Source organism: Mirounga angustirostris, unplaced genomic scaffold, assembly GCF_029215605.1.
Source record: "Mirounga angustirostris isolate CCGP_5_RB_7025 unplaced genomic scaffold, mMirAng1.0.hap1 SCAF_17, whole genome shotgun sequence".
Lineage (NCBI taxonomy): Eukaryota > Metazoa > Chordata > Mammalia > Carnivora > Phocidae > Mirounga > Mirounga angustirostris.
In genome coordinates, this window is record NW_026991725.1 from 43,918,488 (window position 1) to 43,945,698 (window position 27,211).

At 64.0% G+C, this 27,211-nt stretch overlaps 1 protein-coding gene across 20 annotated transcripts; it reads left to right on the forward strand.

The window, feature by feature from the left end:
• Positions 1 to 1,074: 1,074 nt before the first annotated feature.
• On the forward strand, positions 1,075 to 26,632 carry ASPSCR1 (ASPSCR1 tether for SLC2A4, UBX domain containing). 20 transcript variants are annotated; one of them, XM_054510640.2, is made up of 17 exons: positions 1,422 to 1,729; positions 2,097 to 2,152; positions 2,412 to 2,506; positions 3,446 to 3,560; positions 4,886 to 4,986; positions 12,685 to 12,742; positions 13,674 to 13,747; positions 14,043 to 14,439; positions 20,423 to 20,562; positions 20,755 to 20,836; positions 21,139 to 21,205; positions 21,977 to 22,039; positions 22,584 to 22,636; positions 25,846 to 25,897; positions 26,130 to 26,199; positions 26,278 to 26,453; positions 26,533 to 26,632. In XM_054510640.2, the coding sequence occupies exons 4-17, from the start codon at positions 3,519 to 3,521 to the stop codon at positions 26,544 to 26,546; spliced, it is 1,389 nt and encodes a 462-aa protein (XP_054366615.1). In that variant the 5' UTR covers positions 1,422 to 1,729; positions 2,097 to 2,152; positions 2,412 to 2,506; positions 3,446 to 3,518; the 3' UTR covers positions 26,547 to 26,632. The 20 variants fall into 20 exon arrangements, with proteins under 20 accessions (XP_054366612.1, XP_045744196.1, XP_064439320.1 ...); XM_054510646.2 differs by having other exon boundaries at positions 2,433 to 2,506; XM_054510645.1 differs by lacking the exon at positions 1,422 to 1,729 and adding an exon at positions 1,736 to 1,941.
• The last annotated feature ends 579 nt before the right edge of the window (positions 26,633 to 27,211 follow it).

The following is a 27,211-nucleotide window of genomic DNA, read 5'->3' on the forward strand; positions in this document are numbered from 1 at the left end:
GGGTGGGAGACCTTGACCCCGCAGCGACCACAAATGCCCCAAGAGTGTGTGGTCCAAGCCCCGGTGTGCCCAGCCACACACAGACACTGAGACCCATGTGACAGGCAGGAGTGGACAAGGCGATAGCAAAGAAGGAACAGGGCAGCGGGCCTTGTCTCTGAGCCAGCGAAGACCTGGCAGTGGCTGGTATTGGGGCTTGGCCACAGGACCTCCCAAGTGCCTCCCATGTGACATCACCAATGTCCTGTGATGCTCTGTGGCCTCAGGGGAGGGGCTCGCCAATGGTGAGAAGGCTCAGTGGGACACTCAGGTCACACTGGGCATTGCACTGCTGCCTGGACCCTGGACCTCACTGAGGCTGGACCACGAGGGGTGTCCCTGGAGCTGCAGCTACCCTGAACGTTTCCCTTTCCTCAGTTTCCCTCCATTTGCAGACACGTGTCTGTGTTCCTCAGTCAGTGGGTACGCAAGTGGTGGATGTGCCACCGACGTGAAGGGGAGACAGCACCCACACAGGAGGGGTAGTAGGACTCCACGCGCCCCTCCTCCCCGACCTTCCACAGACTCCCACTGCGGGGAGCTGGAATCGGGGACAAGTTCTGGCTCAGGGTGCAGCAGCTGGTTACAGCGAGTCCAGCACCCAGCGTGCAGAACGCAGGCCTGACTTTCAGCGAATGCACTCTCTGTGGTCTGGAGCCTGTGGCTGACCTTTACCCTGAGCCGGTCCCTGACCTTCACACCAGCCCCCAGGGCCGCAGGCGGAGGCGACCACAGGGGCCTGGGGGAAGTGGGCAGGAAGGGGGCAGGTGGGCGGGCGTTGGAGACGGGGGGTGGGGGTGGGAGGCCGAAGGGCAAGCGAGGCCCAGGCCGGCGAGGCACGGTGGCCCGGTGGGAGCCCGGAGCCCAGGCCACGCGAGCTCGCGGCCCGCAGCCACGCAGCGCCCGTTGGGGTGCCCGCGCCGGACCACGCGTGCCCCGAGCGCGCTGGCGCTCAGCGAAGGCGTCGGGGCGGGGCCCGAGCCGGGGGCGGGACCCGGATGTCGGGGCGGGCCCGGAAACGAGCGCTAACTCCGCCCCCAGGCCCCGCCCCGCCACCGCGTGGCTGTGCGTCCGGGCTGTTAGCGAGAAAGTGGTTTGACGCCGAGCTGGCGGCGGCGGGTCACGTGAGCGGAAGATGGCGACCCCGGCTGGCGGCGGGGGCTCGGCGGTGTCGGTGCTGGCCCCGAACGGGCGGCGCCACACGGTGAAGGTGACGCCGAGCACCGTGCTGCTGCAGGTGCGGCGGCGGCGGGCCGGGGCGGCGGCCGGGCGAGCGGCGGCGGGGGCGCGGAGGCGGGCCCGCGCCTGCGGTTGGCTCCGGGAGGCCGCGGGGGCGGGGCCTGAGGGGGCGGGGCCCGCGGCGGCCAATGAGCGGCCTCCTGGCGCGGCGGGCCCGCCCCCTTCCGCGCAGGGCTCCCGGCTCCGGGGCTCCGCGGCTCCCCGCGGGGCTGGGGTCGGGCTGGCGGGAGCCGGGGGGCGGCACCTCCTTGCGCCCCACGGAGACCGCGGCAGAGCCCCGAGCCGTGTCCCCGCTCCGGGCGTCCCCCGGCCCGGTGTCCCCTGGGTGTGCGGCCTTGGCGCCTGGAGACCGATTTGCTGAGTCACTCGCTGCACTTTGTCCGGGACAGCTGTTGCATTAAAGAGGCTTCTCGGGCCCCGCTGTCCGGGGGCCGGTGCGCGTACCGGGAGGGTACGCCGGGGTGGGGCGGTGGCGGACTGAGCAGTGTGCTTTCGGGGCCCAGAAGCGGGGAGCCGTCTGTGCCGCGGCTCGTGGGGAGGACGGTGAAGCCCTGCGGGCGCTGGGGCCCGAGGTGGACCCTTCTTCCCAAAGCGCGTAGCAAGAGGGCGACCGGCGAGGCAGGCCCAGTGAGGAGAGCAGGGTGAATAGGAGTTGCAGGTGAGGTGTGTGCATCAGTGGAACGGACAGTCCAGCATGGGGTCTGGACTAAGCTTGGTGTGGCAAAGCCAGTTAGTTCATCAAGAGATGGACTGTGTGCCTGGCAGCCCAGCCACCAGGCCAGACACCGTGGCTCACAGGCCTGTCGTCTGACTCCTAGGTTCTGGAGGACACATGCCGCCGACAGGACTTCAACCCCAGCGAATACGATCTGAAGTGAGTTTGCTAGGGTCCGAGTCCGTGCACCCCTCCCCAGCGCGCTGCCTGGGGCTTAAGCCAACATGTTCATTTTCTCACAGAAACCCAAAGTCAAGGCGTGGGCAGGGCCACACTCCCCGCAAGCCTCTAGGAGAGGAGCCTCCCTTATCTGCCCCAGCTTCTGGGGGCTCCCGGGCTTGCTCTCAGCCTCTGCCTCCTCCTCAGGTGGCCTTTTCCCTCTGTGTTGTGTGTCTCTTCCTTTTCTGTCTCCTATAAGGACACTTGTCATTGGATTTAGGGCACACCCCAATCCAGGATGACCTCATCTCGAGATCCTTAACTGAGTTATATCTGCAAAGTCCTTATTTTCAAGTAAGGTCACATTCCCGGGTTCTGGGGGTTAGGATGTGAATGTGTCTCTTTCAGGGGTCTCTGCAGAGGGTTTTTGTGCATTTGGTTGTGTAAGTTCCTGGTGGGGCTCTGGGGGCAAGAGGACGTGGTCTTGCAGAAATGGGAAAAACTCAGCAAACTGTGGGCGGCCCTGGAGTTGCATGCATGGGTCTCTGTGTGAGAGAGGGCTTTCACCGGATTCTCGAGTGGTCTGAAGCAACAAGAGGGTCAGAACCCCGCCTTGGTGGGGTGTGGGTTTCTGTCCCACCTGAGGAGCTTTTCACCTTAGCAGCATGTCTTAGTGGTATGGCTGTCTTCAATCAGGGACGGAGAGGAACCCGTGGCGTGGGAGCCTGCTTTCTTGGGCCTCGCCCGTGCTGCCACTCAGAATCCCAGGGCTGTGCTCTGTGCTGGCTGTCCCCTGGCATATGCTGTTACAGAGCCGTGTGCTCTCTTCCCTCACCTCCACCTGTCAGAAGCAGGTTAGAACTTTCTGAGCAGAGCTAGGTACACGCCCCTCAGTCGCCCCAGGTGTGTTTTTATTTTCTGAGCCTGTACTTGGGCCTGTTGCTGCTTTAGGCCTGGTGGGGGTGGGCAGCCCCTTGGTCTGCCCCAGAGGGTGACCCATTTCTGGTTTCTCCCTCTTGCTCTGTTCCTGTATGCTCAGAGCTGAGTCAGTGCCCACTTTCTCTTTTCTTTGGAAGACTCACTACAGACGGGGACCCGCTCTGTCCCTGCAAGCTTGCAGGCTTACCTCTGTTCCTGCAGCCTTGGGGGCACTGGCTGGGGAGGTGGCTGCATGGACATGGCACATTGCTCAGCTTGTCCCCTGCTCCTAGCAGGGCTGTGCCGGGCGCTGTGTGGAAGCTGGCCTGTGTTAGGATCTGCAGGGCAGCCTGTGAGCTGTGGCTTGTTTTGCAGGTTTCAGAGGAACGTGCTTGACCTCTCTCTCCAGTGGAGATTTGCCAATCTGCCCAATAATGCCAAGCTGGAGATGGTGCCCATCTCCCGGAGCCGCGAGGGGCCTGAGAACATGGTAGGTGGCTCTCAGGGGGCAGCCAGCGACACTGCTGCTTCTGGCTCTTGCGCTCAGGCTGTCTGGGCTGCAGGATGCTTCGGCATGCCGAGCAGACGGGAAGGTCTGTTGCAGCGGTCAGAGGAGCATGAGGGTAAACGAGGCCAGTGTGCCAGGCGAGGCCGTGTCCTCACACCCACACCGCTGTCTGGGGGCCACCTGTGGATTGCAAGTGAGCCTCTTCAGTCATTGCTCTGACTTTGTCTCTGGGGAGGTTACTTGTGGTCTGTCAGCAGCACTTGCCCAGCCTGGTGACTCTGGTCATAGAATCGCGATTGGAGCCAGCAGAGGTCTGTGGGATGTCGAGTGCAGCCTAGTTTTGGGAGGAGGACCTCACGGGCCTCGCCTGGACCACGGCCCGAGTCTTTGACCACGGCCTGCGGTGGTCCACCGTTATCAGTAGCTTTTAGGTTCTAGAGATTGAGTGGATGACCCCACGGTTATCACGGGTGTAGACGACCACAGTGCTGGTTGCTCACTTCTGTGTGTCTCTGTGGATCCTGCAGGCACCACAGGGAAGGCAGCCTCCATCCCTGTTAAGAGGCAAGGAAGCTCGGGCCCTGAGGACGTCAGTTAGCTCTCCGGAGCCTACCAGGACTCGGGCAGTGGGGACTGGCCCCAGCACCCCTCTTTTCCTCACGACTGTGGTTCTCAAACTTTCAAGTGGAAGGAACCCTGACTTCCCTTGGGGATTCCTTGGGGCTGCTGGGGGTCGTAGGAAGATTCTCTTGCACCTGCACCCAGAGCACTCCCCCTTTGTTACTGGGATTCCGTGCAGATGTGCACTTGACCACGTGTCTGGCCAGAGCGGCGCGTAGTAGGACTGGAGAACCCAGCACTCGGCGGTGACAGGCGGGGCTGAGGGAGGTGCTCGTGGGTGTTGGACGCACGCTCGCCTCCAGGCTCTGTGCACGCGTGCCCTAGTGTGTCCGTCACTCTGCAGAGGGACCAGAGAGGAATTTCTTTTCTTTTGGGTTATAGACCCAAGTCCCTACTTACAGACGTAGTTGTTAACCATGAAGCTGCAAATTTGTGCTCATTTGTGAAGAAAGCTCAGGAGGCATAGCACGCTCGTGATCTATTGCTGCACGACAGGTTAACCCCAGGGTCAGCAACTTACAACACAGCGACAAGCAGACGTTTGCAGAGCGTTCAGGGGGCAGCTTCCCACGTGCCCGCAAGATCCTTGCAGGCTCTCTTACCTGTGCCCTGAGACTCGGACATGGGCCTGGGGTGGGACAGCTGCTTTCCTTCCTGACTAGGTTTCCTACGCCTGCACCCCTCAGGTTCGCATTGCTCTGCAGCTGGATGATGGCTCTAGGTTGCAAGACACTTTCTGTTCGGGCCAGACGCTCTGGGAGGTTCTCAGCCATTTTGCACAGACCAGGTGAGCGTTGGTGGGCAGGTTCCGGGCTCTGCCCCACTGTGTGGAGAGGATGCTGCTGGGTCAGTGGGGCTGGTCCAGAGCCATAATTTGCCATGGCCCGAGGCCGTGCCTTTTGGACTCTGTGATCCTGGTGAGAGGACTGGTTTGAGATGAGGGAGGTGCCTGTCCAGCAGGTCCTGGCTGCCCACAGCTCATCTTTTTTACTGGGTTTTCTCTCATGACAGTGGGGCCGTCTGTGTCCTCCTGGAAGGGCAAAGCTGTGCTTCTGTCATTATGGGGGGCTCAGTGAGCAGTGAGGGGAACAGGGGGCTCCTCAGTGGACCAATGTTTTAGGTATAAAAGTTCTTTATCGTGAAAATGGGTCACGTTTAAAAAGAAAATCTTAATAGTATTTGATGTGTCAGTTTCTATCTGGTAATTGACGGTTTAAATGTTATTTCTGAAGGCGTCAGAACAGTAGCACTTTACTTCTTGGTCTTTCGTTTTGGCATGGAAGTCTTTGTCCACTTGTGAAAGTCTTGGCTCGCGGAGTGGAAGGGACCGTGGGAGGGTGTGGTGGTCACTGTGTGGCCCTGGGCCGGTTGTGTGTGGGCCCCCCAAGGGCGATGTGAGGATGGGGTGAGTGAATGTGTCTCCAGTCCTGAGAACAGCCCTGGCCCTGAGGTTTGTGTGTTTGGAAGAGGGGACTCTGGGTAGGGCCCTCCTGGTGACAGAGCCTCGCCATAGGACAGCCCACTCTGATCGCGGTGCCCATGGCCCCTGCTGTCCCAGAAGTGGACTCCTGCCTCCCCCCAACCCGAGCTGTTCTGTTGGGGCTCCTCCTCCCGTTTCTGATGTGCTGGTCCTTTTATTTATTTATTTATTTATTTATTTATTTATTTATTTATTAATTAAATGCTTTTTTCCCCCCCAAGATTTTATTTATTTATTTGACAGAGAGAGGCAGGAGAGAGGGAACACAAGCAGGGGGAGTCGGAGAAGGAGAAGCAGGCTTCCTGCTGAGCAGGGAGCCCGATGCGGGGCTCGATCCCAGGACCTGGGATCCTGACCTGAGCCGAAGGCAGACACCCAACGACTGGGCCCCCCGGACACCCCGATGTGCTGGTCCTTTAATGACATGGTTGTGGGAGCTGCTGTGCCAAGACCAGGTGGCTCCCTTCCGCTCCCCCCGAGCCCGGGCCCTGGCAGTCAGCCTTCCTCCCCGGCGCTCCCAGGAGGACTTGGCAGCCCCCTGTTCGCTGGCCAGCCGCAGTGGTGGCCTCCCTGCACTCTGCCAGTGGTGTGTTGTCCGACCTGGGCTTCCCGTTAACTGGGTGAGGCCGGGCTGCTATTACCCTACTTCCGGAGGAAGGACAGGATACCTGGAGGAGGAGGTGCTCCTCAAAGCTCAGGGGCCAGGGCCGCGGGTGCTCGCCCTCAGTGGCTGTGTCTGTTTGTCCTTCTTTCGTCTGGACCGCTCCGGCCCAGTGGGGCTGCAGCAAGCAGCCAGGGCCTGGCCTTGCCGAGCTTACCGAGAGGGGCACAGGAACTGATAGGGGTACAGAGCTACAAGAAGATGTCACAGAGCGGAAGGGAGGGCACCCTGGGAGGCCGCGGGGCAACAGTTTCTGGGTGGCGGGGGAGGTCTCAGCTGCACCAGGATCTGGGAAGGAGCCTTCTGGGCCAAGGAGACAGCAAGTGCAAAGGCCCTGCAGCAGAAGCGAGGAACAGGAAGGATTCATGGGATAGTGTGTGTTGTTGATCTTCCTCCTGAAAGGCAACTAGACCAACACTGGAGGATTTCATAAAGATACAAGGCAGAGCCCAGACAGTGGCTGCACCGGATTGTGGGTGGGGTGGGTGATGGCTGGGCAAGGAGGCAAGAGGGGGAAGACAGTGATAGTGCCTTAGCTCCCCTCCCGCTTTGTACTGCTGGTACTGGAGGCCGTGTTCTGGGGATGGTGAGCCTCAGGGCTCTCCGGACTGGGGGTGCTGTTCCAACAATGGGGGATATGAGAGCCTGACCCCCACCCCGCCCCCGGTGGCTCCCACAGGCGAGTGAGCAGGACAGCGGGGCCTCAGACCCATGAGCTTCGGCACACACCCCCGGGCTCGGGGCCACTTGACCCCCAGCTGTGACTGACGGATCCCCCCGTGAAGCACCAGGAGCTGGGGTTGGAGGGTCCATTCCCAACACTCAGAAACACGGCAGGCCCGCCTGCAGAAGGGCCTCAGGTCCCTGGCCGCAACACCGGGAAGGCGGCTGAGCAGTGCCTGCAAAAACTGTAGGAAAAGTGTTTATTATAGAATTATCTATCTGTCGAAGTATCAGTGAGAGGGGAGGATGGAACAAAGCCGTTTCTAGGCCTGGAATTGCCCGTGATCGGAGGAAGCTGCCGAGACCACTCCGCCAAAGGGCAGGCGGGGTCCACCGGGAGGAGTGGGACGTGGGTGCGGGCTGGGAGTCCTGCCTCGGGGAGGGGACACACCAGGCCCTGCTCTCGAAGATGGGCCTGGCTGGTGAGGAGTAGCCCAGAGGCAGGGAGCCCGGCTGTCCTGCCGTGAGGACGCTCTCTCCAGAGGAGACACCTGTAGGTACAACTAAAAACAAAACGAGCCGCACTGGAAACTGAAATCCTAAAGGAATCAGCATCCCCTGTGGTGATGCGCCTTTCAGGACCGCCGGCCGGGAAACTGCCGATGGAGTTTAAGGAACCGAACGGGGTGGAGGCAGCTCTTGGGAGAAGTGGCCTCGCACCAGGAGGAGCTGAGCCTCTCTGGTTGGCAGCAGGGCGTCCATGAACGTGCACCCGCGTCCTCTGTTGTGCACAGAGCAGCGTGCATCCTCTCCGTGCCGCGCTCTCTAGAAGCGTCCTCCCAGCGCCTGTGTGCAGTGCTGTGCGGATGCTCCTGTCTGAGTGCCACGAGTGCTGGCCAGCTGCCCGTCTGGGCCCCCAGGGCCCCTCCGGCGGTGCATTCTCGGGGAAGGGTGTGAGGCCAGCAGATAGGCCCTGCGCTGAGTTTCATCTGAAAGGCAGTGCGGCTTTTCTTGGGAGCTGGTGTTTGCTAACCACAGGGCGGGATTCACGTGAGGGAGGGCAGGTGACATCTTTGGCCCCGGGTCACGGCCCGCGCCTGATTAGCTGGTGATGCGCGCCGGGACCATGTGGGGGCGGCCCGCCACGTAGGGATGCTGCGGACGTGGACACGTGCGTGGCCCCCCAACAGACCCTCCCGGGGGACGACACGCGCTGACTCACCGCGGCTCCCGTGCCGGCCAGGGGCTGGCGGCTCTGGGAATTCCGAGTCTCCGCAGAGTGGGGTGAGCGGGAAGCTGGCTTTTCTGGCTGACGCTTTCAGGAGAGGTGAGTGTCGGAGAGCAGCGGGTGTGCCGGCAGGGAGCTGTCGGAGGGGAGCACAGCATCCCGGGGCCACTGGTGGTCAGGTGGGGCTTCTCTGCACAGCGGCCCTGCCCTGACCACCAGCATGTGGATCAACCAAGTGGCCGCTGGACACGCCGCCTGGACTGCACGTGCGGGCCACAGAGGTAACTCAGACTTTCCGGGTAGCCACATCAAAGAATGGTGAGAACAGGTGCAATTAATTTGGGGATTATGATTGACTTGACTCCGTGTGTCCGAAACGTTAGGCTTTGCACACGTGATTAACGGGAAAATGAGGTATTTCTACATTCTTTGTTGGAGGGAGGGCTTTGAAACTTGAAAGTCTCACACTGGGACTGGCCTCCCCGTGGCCTGCAGCCATGTACATGCTGTATGTGGGGTTGGGAGCCACCGTGGACACTGCTGGCCTCCGTGTGGACTGGCCGGTCCTCCCTACTTTTCAGCTCTCTGCCGCAGGGAGAGGGGCTCGGGCCTGCAGCTCCCGGGCTAGGCTCGTCCCTGGTGCCCGGGGTCCCACTGCTCCCCGCCTGGCTTCACGCAGGCCGAGCCTGCGCTCTGTGTCTGCGCCGTTCACCTCACTGGTAGGAAACACAGGGCTTCGGATGTCCCTGGGAAGGGCAGGCTGTCCGCGTGTTTCACTCAGGGTTGTGTGACCCCGGGGCACGGTGGGCTGCAGAGGGGGCTGCCTGTGAGCTTGGGGACCAGCCGTGCTCCCGCCAAGGAGGGTGTTCGCTCAGAGTTCTTGGCCACCGTCCCCCATCTTTCCTTGGGAAGGAAAGGAAACTTCGCTCTTGAACCCATCCCTGCTCAGTCCGCCCTGGAGGAGGGGACCCTGTGGCTCCGTCCGGTCCTAATCTCCTTTCTGTGTTGGGGTACGTGTGGCCTGGCCCCTTGGGGTGTGGCCTGGCCTGAGGTGGGCCTCCCGGTGGCAGCTGAGCCTGAAGTCCCAGCTCTGTTGGTTTGGGTTGGTTTCTGTCCATTTTGTTCTGGCCTGGGGAACGTGGTGGCAGGCTTGTGTTGGCAACACCCGTGTTTGGACCGGCCCATCTTGGTCAGGCCCAGATAGGTGAAGTAAATAGAAAGGTCTCCAGAAACCTGGCTTGCCCCCCCCAAGCCCAGTGCCCTGCCGGGAGCTGGCCCCAGGTGGACGGACGTCTCATGCCTGTGGGGACAGCACGTTTGTGGTGAGTGCAGAAACTGCCCTGCCCGGCGTGCCTGCTGGTCCCTGGCCCGACCAGAGGAGCACGTTTGCTGGCCGCAGGTGGAGCTAGCATCCTCCTGCCGGGCTGGGCGACATCTGCCGAGGGGCAGCAGGCGCCCACGGAGGCTCCGCACCAGGCCCGGCCTTGAGTGATGCTTGTGGCTCTGGCTGGGCGTGGGGCGTGGGAGCAGGCCGGGGCACAGGGTCGTCCTCAGGAGGCCCTTGGCCCGGCTCCCTCCAAGAGCCTTGGGGCTTTGCTGAGGTCTCTGTTGCAGGGAGCAGCGGGCCGAAGCTCAGGACCGTCCCCAGTGCGCTGTTCTTGGAGGGAGAGCTCTGCTCATTGGCCGGGAAGGTCCAGAAGCCGTTGCGGCCGCCCCTCCCCTGGCTTGTTTACAGGCCTTCCCTCAGATCCCCACACAGGGAATCCGATCCCTCCTCCCTCCGGAGGAGCCGCACATCAAAGCCTGGCTGGCGTTTGATGTGCAGGGGCCTGGAGGGCACAGAGGCAGGCAGGCCTTCCCTGGGCACTGCCCTGCGCCTGTCGGTTTGTGATTTGTGGTACTCACCATGGCATCAGGTGCCCGGGGAAGGACTTGGAGAAAGCATGCCTGGCCAGAGGTCCTGAGAGCGCAGAGAGGACTCCCTCGAGTGTGGTGGGCGTCAGCTCGGCCAGCATGTGGTCAGCCAGCTTTCTGAGTCCAGATGGTGCCAGGACTCCCCTCTCTTTGTCTTTGCCCCAGGACCTTGTTTGCTGGACACATGTCCCTCAACTGAAGTTCTTTCGTTTTTCCTCTGATCTTCAGTAAGAAGAGTGTGTGGATCAGGGACCCCTTTTGGGGGTCCTCCGTTTTCCTGAGGCCTGGGCTCAGGGGGTCTTGGTGGGCGCTCCCTGGCCCTGCTGTGCCCGCGAGGTCCCACCTTTCATGGCCAGCCCCCTGTGTTGCTCTGGTCGAGGCCGGCAGCCTTGTCTGGGGAGCAGCTTCATCGTAGGCATGGGTGTGAGGAGAGCACGGGGTGAGCTCCATGGGAGGCTGTTAGCCGAGGGGCCCCCCAGCTTCCTGTGGGGGTGTTGGGAGGCAACAGGGCTGGCCAGGCTTGGGCAGGAACAGGGCCGCCCCTCCTCCCCGGATCCCAGTAGCTAGCTCTGGATTGTGGGTCTCTGCTCTGGGCAGCACGCAAAAGCAAAACCTGAAAGCAAACACCACGCCGAGTCGAGCCAGGGGACTGGATCCCGGGTCTCGGGGACGGGGTGCGTCCAGAGTGTCCGTGTGCAGCTGCAGACCCTGCTGCTTCTGGTCACCAGCTCAGCTGCCGAGTCTTCTGCTCCCTGGCACGTCTGTGTGTTAAGCTCCGAGCCCTGGTGGGGCAGCGCCACGGGGCCTGCCGTCACTCCAGGCCTCCCGCTCTGGTGGGCCCTGCCCCTCGGATTCGCCCTGTGTGGAGGAGGGGGACCGGATGGGGCACTCCAGGTGTGGTCTTGAGCGGGCATTCACAGGGGCTGGCGTTACGGCGACGTGTTAGGAGACACGGAAGCGAACGTCCCCTCGCTTTGGCACCAGCAGCTTTAGGGCTGCAAGGCCAGGCCTCAGCCGGCCTGCACCCTGTAACCTCCACGGTTAGCACAGGGCCACGGGGCAGGAGTTGGGGCCAGGTGTTGCGCGGGCGCGTGTGTGTGCATGCGTGTGTGCTTCTGGGGGACTCTTCCCTCCCGTCTCGGGGTCCCGCTTACGAGGGGAGGATGCCCACCGCCATCTTACCGGGCAGCGCGGCCTTGAGGAGAAGAGGGAAGGTGCTATGGCCCTCGGTGACCTGGATGGCAGTGTTGAGGGGTGGGGGTGTCTGGTCCGTTTGGTATCTCCTGGACGATGGAGACATGTCTGTGTGGAGCGTCCGTGGTGTTTCTGGCCCGTCTGCCCCCGCGTTGCCCCGGTGCCCAGCCTGTGTGCGTGTGACAGTGGCTGGGGTGGGCGTATGGCCCGCCCCAGCCTCTCCTGGCACTTCGTGGGGACGCCGATTTCACCGGCTGTCGGGAGCCCTCTGCCCGGTGCTCCTCGACCGTGTGGGCGTGAGGGCCTGCTGCCGAAGGGGCATCACTGCCGCCCTCCTGCGTCGCGGCCCCTCTTGCCCTGGGTGCGGGCTGCAGGCTGACAGGCCAGCATGCGGGCTCTGCCCCCCGCATGGCCCACGTAACGGGTGCCTGCCCCAGCTGCTCCTGGCACTTCAGGGGTCAGCAGTGCGCCCGGGAGACGGCTTCACGTAGAAGCCAGATCACAGGGCTCCGGGCCTCGTTCTCATTGTTGGCCCCACAGCCGACCGTGACCCCCCCACAGCCGACCGTAGCCCCCCAACAATGGACCGTGAGCCCCCCCACAGCAGACCGTGAGCCCCCCCACAGCAGACCGTGACCCCCCCACAATGGACCATGAGCTGGACCGTGAGCCCCCCCAAAGTCGACCGTGAGCCCCCACAGCCGACCGCGAGCCCCCCCAACAGCCGACTGTAGCCCCCCCACAATGGACCATGAGCTGGACCGTGAGCCCCCCAAAGTTGACCGTGAGCCCCCCACAGCCGACTGTGAGCCCCCCCACAGCTGACCGTAGCCCCCCAACAATGGACCATGAGCCCCCCCACAGTGGACCGTGAGCTGGACCGTGAGCCCCCCAAAGTCGACCATGAGCCCCCCCACAGCTGACCGTAGCCCCCCAACAATGGACCATGAGCCCCCCCACAGTGGACCATGAGCTGGACCGTGAGCCCCCCAAAGTCGACCGTGAGCCCCCCCACGATGGACCGTGAGCCCCCCTACAGCAGACTGTAACCCCCCCACAGTGGACCGTGAGTCCCCCCACAGCCGACCATGAGCCTCCCCACAATGGACTGTGAGCCCCCCCTACGATGGACCGTGAGCTGGACCGTGACCCCCCCACAGCCGACCGTGAGCCCCCCCCCACAGCGGACCGTGAGCCCCCCTTTGGCAGGTGGCTCCCCGCCGGTGGCTGGCCGCCTCCTGGCGACGCTGTGGCGGCCGGGCCGGTTCCCTGTCCTGCGGGGCGCGCTGGGGGTGCTGGGGGGGGCACCCGCGGCTGGCTGTGAGGGTTTCTTTGCCCCCCGCAGGGAGCGTCTGGAGCAGCCGTGTGAGGCGAGCCCGGCCTGTGTGTACATGAGGGATGAGGTAGGTGAGCAGCCTGGCCCCACCGCCTGGCCCCCCGTCACCACACGGGCCCAGCCCCGCTTTCCAATCTGGAAAATTCTCTCAGACCCGCCTTCAAAGCAGCGGCCGGGGAGACAGCCTCTGAAAGCGCGGTGTGTTTCATGGAAAAAAGCAGAGTGGCGGCTCCGTTGGCAGCACGGGCCGCCCGGGCCGCTCCCCAAACCTCCTCGACGCCCTGTTTGTTTTCCCAGCGTCTCTCAAAGCCTGAGAGTCACAAAAGTGGTTTCATTTTAATAAATATTTGCTTTGCTCTGTGTTTTGATCTTTTTCAGAACCCAGCGCAGCACGGTGCGGGCGTAGACTGCCCCCGCCCGCCCGCCCGTGATGGGGGACCCTCCTGGCGCTGGGTCCCCTGGCTCACAGGGGCTTTTTGTTTTGACCCTGGCCAAATGCCCTCCCCTGGCCCTGGGTGGCCACTGTCCCCAAGGGGCCCCGGTGTGGACGGGACCTGCCCACCTATTTATCCCCACTCGAGGTTCCCTGACACGGGGCTGTGCGGGGCAGGGGTCCCAGGGCTGCTGGTGGGGGGCACCTGGGGGGACACATCTTCCCCCAGAGGAGACAGACGCTGGGCCTCGGGCCCCTGGGCGTGGATCGAGGCCGTCGTGGTCGGGTCAGCCCACAGAGGTGGTCAGCGGGCCAGGTGTGGCTAACTCAGGCCTGAGCCGTGCCCGCCCAGGCCGCAGATGGGGTGGGGTGGGGAGGCGGCTGCAGACCAGGCCAGCCGACAGACTCGGGTGCAGGCCGGGGTGCGGGAGCTGGTGTCCAACGGGGGCCGGCCGTGACTGTGCTCAGGCCGAGGGAGCCAGCGTGAGGTGCCCTTGTCCAGGGCGGCCGGGTGGGGAGCACTGTCCACGGGGGGTCAGCCATGTGTCCTGTTGTCTCCTCACAGGTGACGGGCAGAGCCTCCTTGCAGGCCACGACGCTCCAGTCCCTAGGCCTCACGGGGGGCAGTGCCATCATCAGGTGGGGGAGTTTCGGAGTCATGTTGAGTGGGAAAACGGGGTCTGAAGGGAAAGAGGGAGAGGTGACGGGAAATGTGCCCCACCCCCACCACGGCCCTCTCCCCTCGACCTGGGGCCCTTGCCTGATGGCCGCTCCTGCCCAGGGGCCTGGGCTATGATGGCCGGCTGGTGGGGCGGAGGCTGACAGCGCCTTCGGGGGGCCGAGGTTGGCTTGGTCGTTGCCAGAGGGGAGTGAGACCCAGCAGGGAGACGGCTCTGTGTGGGGTTTCACTCACTTTCTGAGTCTGCACCCTCAGGTTTGCCATGAAGCGCTGCAGCTCTGCTGGGGTCGCTCGGAGCAAAGCCCCAGGAAGTCCGACCGTTTCTCTTTCGGCCGACCAGGCCGCTGGCAGCCCTCTGCTTCCGCTGGATTCAGCAGGGCTCAGCCAGGGGGACGTGAGCCATCAGGACGAAGCAGGCATCTCGGGGGCTGGCTGTGTGGATGCTCAAGCCAAGCAGATCTCCAAGGAGCCTGCCCCCACCCCCTTTGTCCCTTTCTCAGGTGGGGGCCAGCGACTGGGGGGCTCCTCCGGGTCAGCCAGGTCTCTGATGTCGCCCTCAGCCAAATTGCCTAAGTCCTTCTCCAGCCCTGGAGGCCCCTCCGAGCCGAAGAAGTCTAGGCCTGGCCAGGAGCCCCGGCCAGAGCCAGAGCCGGTAAGAAGCGGGCTGGGTGCTGGGGGTCCTTCCTCCTGACCTCAGTTAGCCTGGGGGTGCGGTAGGGTGGATGGGTGTGTGGTCATCTCTGGGAACTGATTGTTTTGTCTTAATTTCATTGAGGCACGATTTTAGATGTGCAGTGTGATAGATTTTGATTAACTCGTGTGTCCCTGTGAGCACGGTCACAGCCAGGAGAGTCCACCTGCCTGGTGGCCCTGAGCACCTGTGCGGACTCTGAGCACCCCTGTCCCAGGCGGTGCCCCTGAGCCGTCGCCCTCCACCCTTGTGCCCGGGCCGGCCTGTTGACCAGCTTTTGACTTGAAGGCAGCTTTGGCATCGCCTGGCTCGTGCTATGTTCCCGAGTCGAGGTCCCTGCATCCGGTTGGCGGTCTCCTGCCGCTAGTTAGTGGGCATGCAGGGCAGGCCTCCTTTCTTTCAGTTCCTTCATCTGGTGAGGTTTTGGGTAGATTCCCCCCCCCCCCACCGTGCCATCCTTGCATTCCAGGGAGCGATCCCGTTTGGGTGACGTATCATTAACGGTTTCCCTGTGAGTCGGAGTTAACGGTTTAGTTGAGCATCTGTGGTTCGCAAGTAAAGCGCCCGTTCTTGGTGCTGAGACACACCCACTTGCGTCTTGTCTCTTCTGGGGTCCTTCTTGCTTCCAGATCACACATCTGGGGAGGCTGGAGGGTCAGGGGCACCGGTGCCTGTGGGGGGGTGGGCAGGGAAGACCCGGCTTTAGGACGGAGCCTGCGTCCTTCCAGAGGGGCACACAGCTGGGACTTAATCCTGCTGCGTTGCTGAGCCACCCTCCATGTGTCCTTGCTGAGTAGATGGGGCAGGGGCGGGGGACACGAGCCAGTCCCGAGTCCTGTGACCGTCTGTCCTGGGGAGACAGTGGTGGTGGTGCCCTGGCCCCATACTGATGTGTGGACCGTGTCAGAAACTCATCTGCAGTCCCCGTTCTCATGGCCTTTGTGACCCGGGCCTGGAATCAGTGGCCGAAAGCAGACCTGTGTGGTTGGGGTCTGACTCCGTCCAGGCCTGCTCTTCCTGGGGATGCCTGCGTTTGGGGGCTGGACCCTGGGGCCAGGACTGGCTGTCCCTTCTCCCACACCGAAGGCACAGAGGACTCGGGGCATGCGGCCTGTGGGCCGTTGGCTCCTGCTCACCCGGGCAGGCCCTGGCTCTCCGGATCTCTTGGGAAGCTGCAGACGGCCCTATGGACATTTGGTGGTGGGGGGGGGGGTGGCGGGGGTCTGCTTGCGCTCTCCTGGAGGTGGTTGCTGTCTGGGCATAGGGTCCCAGTGCGTCCCTGGGCTCTGAACCTGGGGCCCCCAGGCAGGAGGGGTCCCTGGGAGGGGCCGCCTGGCTGCCAGCAGCGTGTGCCTTTGATCTGGGCGCCCCAGCAGCTGCCTGATTGTGGAGCGTCCCCCGCCTGCCTGCCCGCCTGCCTCGTGCCTCCTGTCACTAACAGCCCCACACCCGGAGGGCTGGCCGGCCACATGGTGTCTGCTTTGTGTCCCTTTTCAGCCCTGGGGGGGAGGGAAGAAGGGAACAAAACGGAACTTTTGGGGGAACTTCAAAGGTACACTTTGGTAATCAAAAGGAGTTTCCAAGTTTTCCATTAATGTTTTGCCTGTGTGTGGTTTTGGATTTAAATAAAGAGTCAGAAGAGACAGGATAAAATATAGGCAGGTCCTCGGCTGAGAACTGGGATGGTTTACAGACCCGGGCGGCTCTTGCCTTTGATGTCAGAACATTAATTATTAGAAGGTAGTTTTACTGGCCATCAGAGCCGGGTGCGGGCAGAGGCTGGGGCTGCCCGGCGGCCCCTGGCCTGTCCTTTGAAGTCCTTCCGCCGGCCCGGGAGGCCGCCCTGCAGCCCTGTGTGCTGCTGGGCCGCAATCCCAGCAGGCGTTCCCCCCCCCCGCCGCCCCCCAGCCAGTATGGGGGTCTCTGATCAAAGGCCCCGATGCCCTGGGCAGGGCAGGCGGCTGACGGCAGCCTCCCCTGCCTGCCCCTCACCCTGTGGGGCTTGGTCTGCCCCCTTAGAGGACCTGGGACCCCTTGGTGCCTCTGCCTGCACCTCAAGGCAGGTGTCAGCCTGGTCTCTGGCCGTCCCCGCTCCCTGGTTTGTGGGCAGGTTTAGAGCACGTGAGACTGGCAGGAGCCCCGCCTCGGTCAGAGCAGACCGCGAGCGGTGCCCCTTGCTGTCCTCCTCCTCTCGTCCTGGGGCACCTTCTTAACATCCTCCCGTGAGCACGCCCCGCTGTCCCCCGTGTGTGGGCCCAGGGCATGGTTTAAACTTGTCCTAGTCATACACGGTCCGTGTTTATGGCCGTCCCCAGGCTCCAGCAGCAGCCCAGGGGCCCAGCCGTGGCCTTAATCGGAATGCCGCGGAGGCTGGGTGGCAGATGGGTCGTGGCTTGGAAGGTGCTGGCCAAGCCATGTAGCAGGTGCCCTCCAGCCGTCTCTGCCGCGGCTGGATTTGGGGGAGAGGAGCGCAGCCTGCACACCGTAGTGGAGAATGAGCATGCAGGGACCCCGGACGCCCAGGCAGGGCCAGGCGGGGCCGGGCGGCCTTGTGTCAGTGGGGCCTGGGGGGCTTGTCTTCAGGCCCCTGCCCTGATTGGATCCAAGGGCTCTCCGGGACTGTTCCCACCACGTGTTGTCCTCCCCTCTGTGGCTTGCTGCCCTCTCGCTGTGTGTCTTCGCTGGGCTCCTCGAGGGCAGCTGCCGGGCCTCTGACTGAGGAGACCCCACACCACAGCTTGCACTTGCTTACTTCCAGACTTCAGGGGGCTCGCGTGTCTCGTCCACGGTGGCAGTGGTCTGGTCATGCCATGGGCGCGTGGGGGCCTCAGTGCCCCCCCTTCCCCTTGTCTCCTCTGCTTGGTGCTCTCGGTAGTTGCCTGACCCGGCCGGCCTCGCCCTCTGGCTCAGCCCCGGGTGGAGGGCGCGCCGGCTCTGTGAGTAACTCGGGAGGTTTGGCCTGCCGGTCCTGATTCATTTAAGCTCCAAGCCTCGAGGGGAAAAGCTTCACATTCCCTCTGACCAAAGACCATTGTCAGAGGACAGTCTGGGCTGGGAGTGGGGGAAACAAACAAGAGCCCTCACAGGAAAGCTGGAAAATCTGGGCTTGAGGTCACCCCCAAGTCGATTTTACATTTTTTTCTCTGTGTGTCATCACATCCCGGAAAATTACTGTCGAGAAAATGAACCCTGAGCAGCGGTGAGGCCACTTCCGAAAGGAGGGGACCCGGGTGCCCGCTGGACGCTCGGCCACTCGCGAGGCCGCTGCTGCAGGGTGTCGGCCAGCGCCCAGCCTGCCCGGCCCTCCCGGGCCCTCCACGCCGGTGCCGGGCTTTGCCTTCGGCCGCACCGAGCCTGGCGTGGGCCAAGGGCAGGCAAGGCCCCACGGCCTCCTCCGCCGTTTCCCTCCTGCGTCCCATCCTGACGAAGCAGGTCACCTTCCGCTGGCCGGCCGCAGCCAGTGGTCGGTCCCCGCATCCCCACCTCCGAATGGGCTGCGAGTCTGTCCAGCATCTGTCCAGCCTTGGGCCATCGTCAGCCGCAGAGGGTGCTCCTGCCCCTCCGTGCCCCCCGGGCTCCCGGCCAGCGTTACCCACTTTGCAGACAGCGTTATGGCCGTTGACCTGTCCTGCTTGCTCTCTGTCCACCTGTCCTCCGTTCCGCCATAGCTCTCCCTCATGGCTGCCGCTGCGTGTGTGCTCTGCCTGAGGACGTCTCCTCCTAGAGCCGTGCTGTCCATCCAGAAACCTCTCCTAAACGCGCCTAGGACGGGAGCCGTGCCTAGTGACTGCCGGGACCAGGAACGGTGGGACAAGGAATGGCAGAGGAGGGCGGGGTGCTGGCAGAGTGTGGGGCGTGAGCACCAGGGCTCCACCTGGCGGCTGCTGGGCTCTGGCCTCCCCGGCTCCCTTGACCCCAGCGCCTCTCCTTTGCAGTGGAAGGCCACGCGGAGGTGTTAAAGCTGCCTGGCTTCCCCCTCCCATCACTGGGCGGTGGGGTGGTACTTCCTAGCAGCCCAGCCGCGGACTTCAGTCTGTTCCTGTGGGACAGAGCCTCCCTGGGCCAGGACATCAGGAGGTCTGGCCCCGGGCTCTGCCGGTGGCTCTTGCCCGCACTCTGGTTCCTGCGTGGGGCCCGGCTCCCGGCTTCTGTGTGACGCACAGGTTTCTGGAGCAGAGAGAGATGCGGGAGGAGAGAAGGAATCAAAACCCAGAAGGATTTTGTCCATTTTGTTTTCTGACCGAGAGTCCGTGGCCCCTGAGCAGCGCGGAGCCAGTGGCTGGTGTCCCCCGTTCTGGAAATGGCCTGGGGAGCGGGCCATGGGCCTTGGGGTCATCAGCACCGCCGGCAGCCCACAGTCGCACCCAGGTCGGGTCCTGGAAGTGCCCAGGGGGACCGCGAGAACCCAGTGGGCAGGGCCCCCTGGGACTGGCTTCGCCGGCCAGGTCTGAGCGCTCAGCCGTGGACCACACGCCACCGCATGGCTGGGCCCTCCAAGGGAGAGACTGTGACAGGGTGGCCTGCGGGCTTTGTGCTTGAGTGAACACGGCGGTGCCCGGCTCAGGCGCACCCATGTCTTGCCCTCGCTCCCCCCCAACACCCCGTCCCGGGCGCCTAGGCCAGCTCTTGGCCCTTCTGGAATGCAGGCGCCGTGGCTGTGGGGGGCAGCCTGGCGCCTGGCATCTTGTTATAAAAAGCTCTGGTGTAGACTGCCCGCGGTGGCGCGGGATCCTTGTGGCTTCGGAGGGGCAGCCCCCAGGGGCCTCATACAGGCCCTGCTGCCGGGGCCTCAGCCAGCCCTTGGCAGCTGCTCTGCCCCTCTGCCTCCAGGTCAGAGGGACTTCCTGATGAGAGCCCACCTCCAGTCACTGGGTGTCACTGGGCGTCACTGGGCAGGGAGGTGCTTCGCGAGGCCTGGCCCTGCTGGGCACTTGCTGGACCACAGGGACCTAAGGCCTGCCAGGGTGGACGATCAAGGCCTCGGGCGTGGCTGGGGAGTTAGCCCTGGAGACCCCGGCAGGCGTGTCGGTCCCCGGGGCAGTGAGCCTGGCCTGCAGAGCAGGACGGGCTGTGGGGATGGCTATAGGGAGGGTCCGCTGGGGAAGGATGCTCCCAGAGCCTGCCAGGCCCACGGCCTAGTACAGAGAGGAGGAGGTGGAGGGCGGAGGGCAGAGGGTGGCCTCCTGGGCCGGAACATGCATGCCCCGGTCAGGCCCGGCCCCCCCATTGCAGCCTTGGTGCCGAGAGGTGTCCCACCGCCGTGGCCGTGTGACTCACAGTGGCAGTTATCCCCCTGGCGGCGCTTTGGGCCAAGCAAACCCTGCCTTGCGATTTCCTTCCTCCTCCTCGCTGCCAATTAGAAGCGATGCTGTGCCTTTCTGCGTCCCCAGGGTGGTCAGAGGGTGGGCTGGGGGCAGCCGGGCCATGGGGCCAGTGGCTGGTAGGTTTCTGCCAAACTTCTAATTTGGGGGCTGTCACTTCCCCTGCCCTCTCAGGGAGCCCCTGATGTGGCATCAACCAGGGTGATGTTCCCCGAGTTTGCTCTGTATTTGGGGGACTGTGACAACAGGGAGGTTCCCATGGAGATAGGAGACGAGCACAGGAGCTGGTAGGAAAGGCTGGCCCTCAGCCCACTCCCCGAGCCCCCCAGCAGGAGGGTGCCTGGCCGGCCTGACCTGGCTGTGTTGAGCCTCCAGGGCCCCATGCCCTGCCGGTGAGTGAGGGTCTCTGTGTCCGTGTGGCTGAGCAGGAAACATGGAAGGAGGGTCTCCAGTCCTGGCCATCTGGCCCTGTCCACAGGCTGACTGGGGTGGCCAGTGAGGGTATGGGCTTGGCTCAGGGGTCTGCGTGGCCTCTCCAGCTGTGAGGCCCCAGCGAGCCAGCCCCACAATCAGGAGTGTGGGCTCCGGGGGGCCTGCTATCATCTGAGCCCTCTGCCCACCAGCCGGTGGATCGGGACCCTGTGGTGTGCCACCCTGACCTGGAGGAGCTGTTCCAGGCCTGGCCTGCGGAGCTGCCAGACGAGTTCTTCGAAGTGACCGTGGACGATGTGAGGAGACGCTTGGCCCAGCTCAAGAGTGAACGGTGGGTGTGCCCGTTGGCAGCCCCATCAGCATCTCCCTGCTCCCGCATCCTCAGTAGCACGTCTGAGGGTCAGGGCCCCCATCCATTTGGCCCTATGTGGGGAGCAGCCCACGGAGCCTGGCATGGGGACCTTCCACTTGGGTTGGCTACGGAGACCCCAGACCTTCACGCCCCCACCCACTCCCCCTGCAGGAAGCGCCTGGAAGAAGCGCCCTTAGTGACCAGGGCTTTCAGGGAGGCTCAGATGAGGGAGAAGCTGGAGCGCTACCCTAAGGTATGGAGAAGGGCTGGGGGGGGACCTGCAGCGAGCACGTGCCTCGCCCCTGGGCCCCTGGCTGGGGTCACCCGCACTTCCCACAAGGCCTGCACGGCCATGGTTTATGACCAGCCCCTCATGTCTGGCAGGCCAGGGAGGAGGCCAGGGATGGCCGGGGCGGGGTGGTAGCTGGCCCTTCTGCCTGCCCCAGCCCTGGTGTCTTCTAGCCTGGGTCAGGGGACCTGGCCGTCATGGGCCTAGGGGTGCAGCGGGGCTGCTTTTGGCCATTCCTGCTGACACGTTGCCTCCTCGTGGCCCAGGTGGTCCTGAGGGTCCTGTTCCCTGATCGCTACATCCTGCAGGGCTTCTTCCGCCCTAACGAGACAGGTAAGTGGCCCTGCCTGGGCATCCGGCGCGGGAGGGGGGTCCCTCTGAGCCCCTCCAAGCGCCTCCTGGCTTCTTTCTTCCAGGCCATGGGACTGTGACTGCCTGGGGGTCATGGGTCATGGGTGTTTCTGGGCCGTTGCCATCTCTGTGGGGCCGACTGTGAGCTTGTAGAGCATGTCGGGGGTGGGCACAGGGTTGGGGTGCCCAGGTGCTGAGTGCCCCATGTGCCCACCTGTTCAGGGCACAGGTGAGACAGGAGTACCCAGAGGACGGGTGGGCCCAGCAACCCCCCCCAACCCCCCCCAACAGCACGGGTCGCCGGCTTGGGGCTGCAGCCTGGAAGGAAAGTGGCAGTGCCGCCAGTCCCAGATGAGGTCCTCGGTGACCTACGCCCAAGACCTCGAGGGCCTCCCTAGGCCAGGGCTCAGGATTGGAGAGCGGCAGGCTAAGAGGCAAAGGGAGGGACACTCTTGCAGCAGGGTGGGGGCCTAGCCAGGCCGAGCATCTAGGAGTACTGTGGAAGGAACAAACTTGGATTTCCACCCCTGGAGCCTCAATTTGGCTTGAGGGTGGGAGTGATGTCCTGCAGTACCTGAGGCGGACGTGGTAAGCCGCCTGGGGCAGCCCGGGCCTGCAGGGTAGTGGGGGTCTGTGCAGAGGTGGGACCTGGCTCGTTCCACCCCAGAATGGGGCCAGCCCTGGAGCAGGTCTCAGTTGGGGGCCTGTGCCCATCCATGGAGCTCTGTGCTTATCCTGTCCTCCGTTCTCCAGTGGGGGATCTGCGGGACTTTGTGAGGAGCCACCTGGGGAACCCTGAGCTGCCCTTCTACCTGTGTGAGTTCCAGCGTCTGGGCGTCAGTGACCCCCGACCCCTCCCCGTTGGGGCTTGAAGCAGTTTTCTCCCTAGAACAATACCGTGGTGGGCTGGTCCCGAACATGGGAGCCCCACTGGTGTCTGAGCACAAGTCCAAGGACCGCGGGAATGGGGAAGGGAGGTTGGCTTTTGCCCCACCTCAGCACCCCTGCACCCTCTGCCTCCAGCCTGCCCCCCCCCCAAGGCTTCTAGGAGCTTCCCCCTCCAAGGGCATTTGGGTAGGGAGGAGTCAGGCCACCGGGCTGTGCAGGGGACTCTGTGGGGCCTGGGCTCCCTGGAGGTAGGTCCACCCAGGCCACCGAGCCCCTAAGCCCCCTGCCAGGGTTTTTGCAGCAGCAGAGAGGTGGGTAGAGGGCTGTGAGCTGAGGGGGCTCCTTGGGAACACCCCAGCTGAGGCCATGGGCCCCGGGCCTCCCCTCCCCCTCAGGCCTGTCTTCCCCGGGGAGCGTGGACAAGGGGTGGGAGGCAAGGTGCTTCCTGGCCCAGACAGCTATCTCTTTGCAGTCATCACTCCTCCAAAAAGCGTCCTGGATGACCCCACGCTGACCCTCTTCCAGGTACCGGCACTCGGGCGGGGTGCAGGGGGCCAGGGGTGCAGGTGCAGCTGGCCTGGCTCTGGAGGGTGAGCCTCGGTCGGGAGGATAATGATGCCTTGTAGATGGGTGGACTGGGTGGGGGGCAGAGCACCTCTGAAGCTGGTGCTGGGGCTTTCCAGCCTCCTCTGCTTCCTGCCCCGGCGGGGAGAGGCCCGCCCGGCTGACTGCCAGCCTTCCTGAGCCGGGACGGCCTGCGGGCCGCGAAGCTCCCTGCCCTGGGGTCTGTGTGAGAGGGGGCTCCCCCGGAGGGTCAGGGGTCCAAGGCCTCACCTGCAGGTGGCTGGCTGCCTGCAGGGCCCTGGGGTGGCGGCTGGCAGGCTAGTTCAGCCCCAGGCTGCAAGGGGTCACTGCCTTTTCCCCTGGACCCCGAGGCCTCTGTCAGGAATGGGCGCTGTGCCCTCCCCACTAGCTGGTGTCTGCTTCCGCCCGACCCTCCCTATGGCCCCCAGAGCTCCTGAAGATGGGTGAGGAGCGTTGATTTGGGGTGGTGCCCTGCCCTGCCCGGGGCTGCCTTCCAGAGCCAGGAGAAATGTCCTGTCCCTTTGGCCCTGGGAGGGTAGCCTGGGGCCTCCCCAGCCCTCTGGCCTAATGGTTTCCTCTTCAAAGTCTTCTCAGATATTTTAATTAGTACCAGAGGCCGAGCCTTGTTAAGTGGCTGGCAGGCCCTGCAGAGGTCTGAGCTGGGGCGAGGGGGTCTGCCTCCTTCCTGGGGTTGCCACCATTGTGGGGGACATGGGGCAAGACCCCACAGAGGCTGGAAGCTCACCAAGGAAAGGAGTCAGGGTGGGTGGGAGCAGGGCACTGTGCCCCCCCCCCCACGAGCTCCCCCTTCTCAGCCCCCGGGAGCCCTAGAGGCGCTGGGCCTCTTCCTCCATCCCGCCCTGCCTCCTTCCCTCCCTTCCTCGCTGGCCAGCCTGTTGATAAACATTGAATTTAGGAGATGCTTTGGGATGGAGGGGGACCAGCGCCCAGTCCCGCCGCCCCTCCCACCCCAGTTGGGAGCCCTGGGGTGCTGCCTGTCCTCCTGTCCGAGCAGCCTGATTCCTGGTGACACTCTGCCCCCTGCTCCCAGCAGCTGTCTCCTTTCATCCGTCAGCTCTGCCTGGAGCTGCGGGGGCCTCCGCGCGGGGTGGCGTCCCCACCCGCCCGCGATCAGAGAGCTGGCAGGGCTCAGGGAAGGAAGTCTTCCTCCCTTGTGTGGGTGAGCAGGCGTGGGCGCGGAAGCCGCCGGCTTTCATGTCCCTGGCAGGGCTGTGCTCTGGCTGCTGGCTGCCCAGGAGGCTGCCGGGGGGCCAGTCCTGAGCTCCAGAGAATGACAGCTTGCGGTAGGTGTGAGGGACAGCGGCCCAGCTGCCCCTTTTGGCCACTGGGCCAGGAGAGGGGGTGCGGGGGAAGGTGGGGCTGTGGACAAGGGTGTGGGAAGAGGTGGGGGTGCCATTGGTGGGCACAGGCGCCCCCAGTGCCCATCAGATCTGCTTCCTTCAGTGCTGGTGCTGTCCTGAGCCCTGGGGACTCCTCTGCCCTCGGCCTCACGTAGGGTCCAGGGGTCAGCTTTAGCTGGTCCTGAAGATGGCCATGATCTGCGTAGACCTTCTCTGCTTGAGCGGAGGGGTAGAGTCTCCTTCCTGGCGGTCGTGGCGGCCTGCTGTGCTGTCCGCTCACCCCTTGTTCAGTTGGAATCCCAAAGACGCCAGCAAGCGAGTGGGGTAGTTCTGGTGGGAGGCTGGGGTCACGAGGAGGTGCCCCAAGGGCCCTGGAGGACTCCTGGCTGGTGAGAGGGGTCCTTTGAGGCCTGAAGCCCTGCATCCCCCAGGCTGCCCTGCCAGGCGGAACATTCTTATGCTCACTGAAAGTGGCCATGGTGCCCAGAGGGTCAGCCAAGCTGAGGCTCCCGGGGAGGCTGGGCCCTGTGGTCCCTGTGCCTCCTTCCTGTTCCCTGGCTTCTGGTGCCTCCAGGGCCCTGGTGCAGGCAGTGCCTCTGAATGAGCCTTTGATCCCAGTGTCAGGATGGGGTGTGGGGTTTTCAGATCTGGCCTGTCCTCGGCCTTGGTCTCCGGGATCCTAGGCTTGGCCTTTGAAGCTTTCTCCAAGAGAGCGGAGGGGAAAGGCTCACCTGGTGGCTGCCCCTTCCACTGAGGGCGGAGGACAAGGACCCTCTGGCCAGCTTTAGGGCTTGCGGCCCTGGTCCTCAGGTGCAGAGGCACGAGTGGTGGACTCGGGTCCCCACCTGCAGCCTGGAGTTCAGCTCCCTGCGCGTCATCCTTAACCCACAGCTGAGCAGGATCCCTGCACCACTACCCCCAGGGAAGGAGACTTAGGAGAGGCAGTTCCCAGCCCACCTGGGGTGGGATGTGGGGGTCCGCCCCCCCACAACAGCACCCTCCCTGTGGGTGGGGCTTCTCACTCCCTGGCCCCCACTCTTCCCCCAGTCAGGCAACTCGAGTGTGGGCTTTGGGGGTCTTGGGTAGCGAACTCTCAGAGGTAGCTGACCTGGGTAGCACCTCCCTGCCCAGGACGCTCAAAGCCCCTTGGCTCCAGGAGCCCCCCTACTGCCCGTACCTGGGCCTGGGCCGAGGGTCCCTGCTCTCCACAGGTCTGGGCACTTCCCCTGAGCCTGAAGGTGGCTCATCTGGCCGTGGCCGCAGACCCCTGCGCCCTCTGTTCTTCGATCCATGCTGCCCGTTCTTCCTCTCCATACCTCCCCGTCTCCTTTACACGTTCTCTCTGTCCACCTTTATCTCTTCTGACCTGTCGGCCTCTTGAAGTCTCTGCTGAGGGTGGGGGCTTCCAGGCCTGGTTCCCCCAGCTTGCACACATTATAAGAACTTCCTCTTCATCTGGTGCTTGGGGCTGGCTCCTAGAGGACCTCTGTGGTCTCCCAGCCGGCCTGGCTTGCACTGGGGTTGGTGCCAGAGGGCAGACTGGTATTGCTGGGCTGGGGGCAGCTCATGGGGGTGCTGGGCAGTGGACTGCGCTTGCAGGAGAGACCTGGCTGGGGCTGTGAGCCTCCTCAGCGGAGCCCTGGTCCCGGTGAGTGCCCCTAGCTTCACATGAGGCCCACAAGAGGCCACCACAAAAGTGGGGTGCAGCCCACCTGTCCCTCTCCTGTGGCCTTTGCCCATCCATGATGCCTGCCTGGTGCCCTGAGCTGCCTCCTGTTCTCCCTACAGGCAAATCTCTTCCCTGCGGCCCTTGTGCACTTTGGAGCCGAGGAACTGACAGGTGGGTGGGGGCCCCTCTCTTTGCCCACCATGGCTGGCCGGCCCTGGGCCCAGTGTCCTGGCTCATCATATGCGCCAGGGTAGGGACTTCCTTCCAGTCTGGGAAGGAGATCTGTGCCCCATACCCTATTCCCAGGACAGCCACCTGCCCGGGCCCTGTCCCCTCCCACACCAGAGCAATAATGGGCAGGGGGCCCCCTCCGTGGCCTGAGGGTGGGCTCGGTGTCCCGCAGGCCTCTTCCTGGAGCCTCGGCTGCTGGAACACACGGTCTCCCCGTCTGCAGCTGACGTGCTGGTGGCCAGGTGAGTGCGGGCAGTGGGGAGGGGAGAGCCCCTGCCCTAGCGCATCAGCCATCCTGTACCCCAGCCTTCTGTCCGCAGGTGCATGTCCAGGGCTGCTGGAACCCCACCCCCGATGTCAGCCCCTGACCCTGCACCCCTCGAATTGGAGCCAATGGCCGAGGCAGGGGCGGTGGGGCTCCCTGAACCCAGCCCCGGGACGGCCCAGCCAGTCAGGAGGGATCTGGGCAAGGTGCCCAAGTGGCTGAAGCTGCCAGGTACCGTAGCAGGGCGCAGCGGAAAGGGAGGGGGTGCCGACCTGGGGACCCCGAGGTCATCCTGGCGTTCACATTGCAGCCAGCAAGAGGTGAGCGCCACCAGCCCGGACGTGCCCCGTGTGCCGGCTGCAGGACCCCTCCCCACCCTGAGCGGAAATAAAGGTGTGAGCTTCTCTCGAGATCCTCCTGTCATCCTTTCTTCAGAAAAGGGCCCGCTGTCCCCTGGGCCCATCGGTGCTGCAGTGGGTCTGGACCTGGGTGGGCCTGGGGGGTGCCACGTGCTGGTGAACAAAGGCGCAGGTGTCCTCCCTGAGCCGCTGATTTCACCCAGTTGACCCCACGAGTTACCCCTCCCGTGAGGACCCAAGTGTGAGAAAGGCCCCAGGCATTAGCTGCGGGACTGCGTGTAGGCAGGGCTGCCTTAGCCCAGGCCACCAGGACGGAGGGACTGGGAGGACGCCTGGCGAGGGCAGGCTGGCCCCGTACTCCCCGACCTGAGCGCACTTCTCAGTGGCTGCGCGCATGGGTTCCGGCCAGCCTCAGCCTTCCCTTCAGGTCTGATCACTGCCATGGGTTCCCAGTGCTTCGAAGCCCCGAGACTCCCCGAGGAGAGGCCAGGGAGCAGAGCTGAGGGGCCAGCGTGGGGGGGGTGCAGGAAGCAGCCAGCGGGGCTAAATCCGGGAGGGCAGGCCTGCCCCCCAGCCCATGCCCTGCTCAGGTGTGGGCGAGGCTGCCCCTGGAGGTCCTCCAGGGTCCCC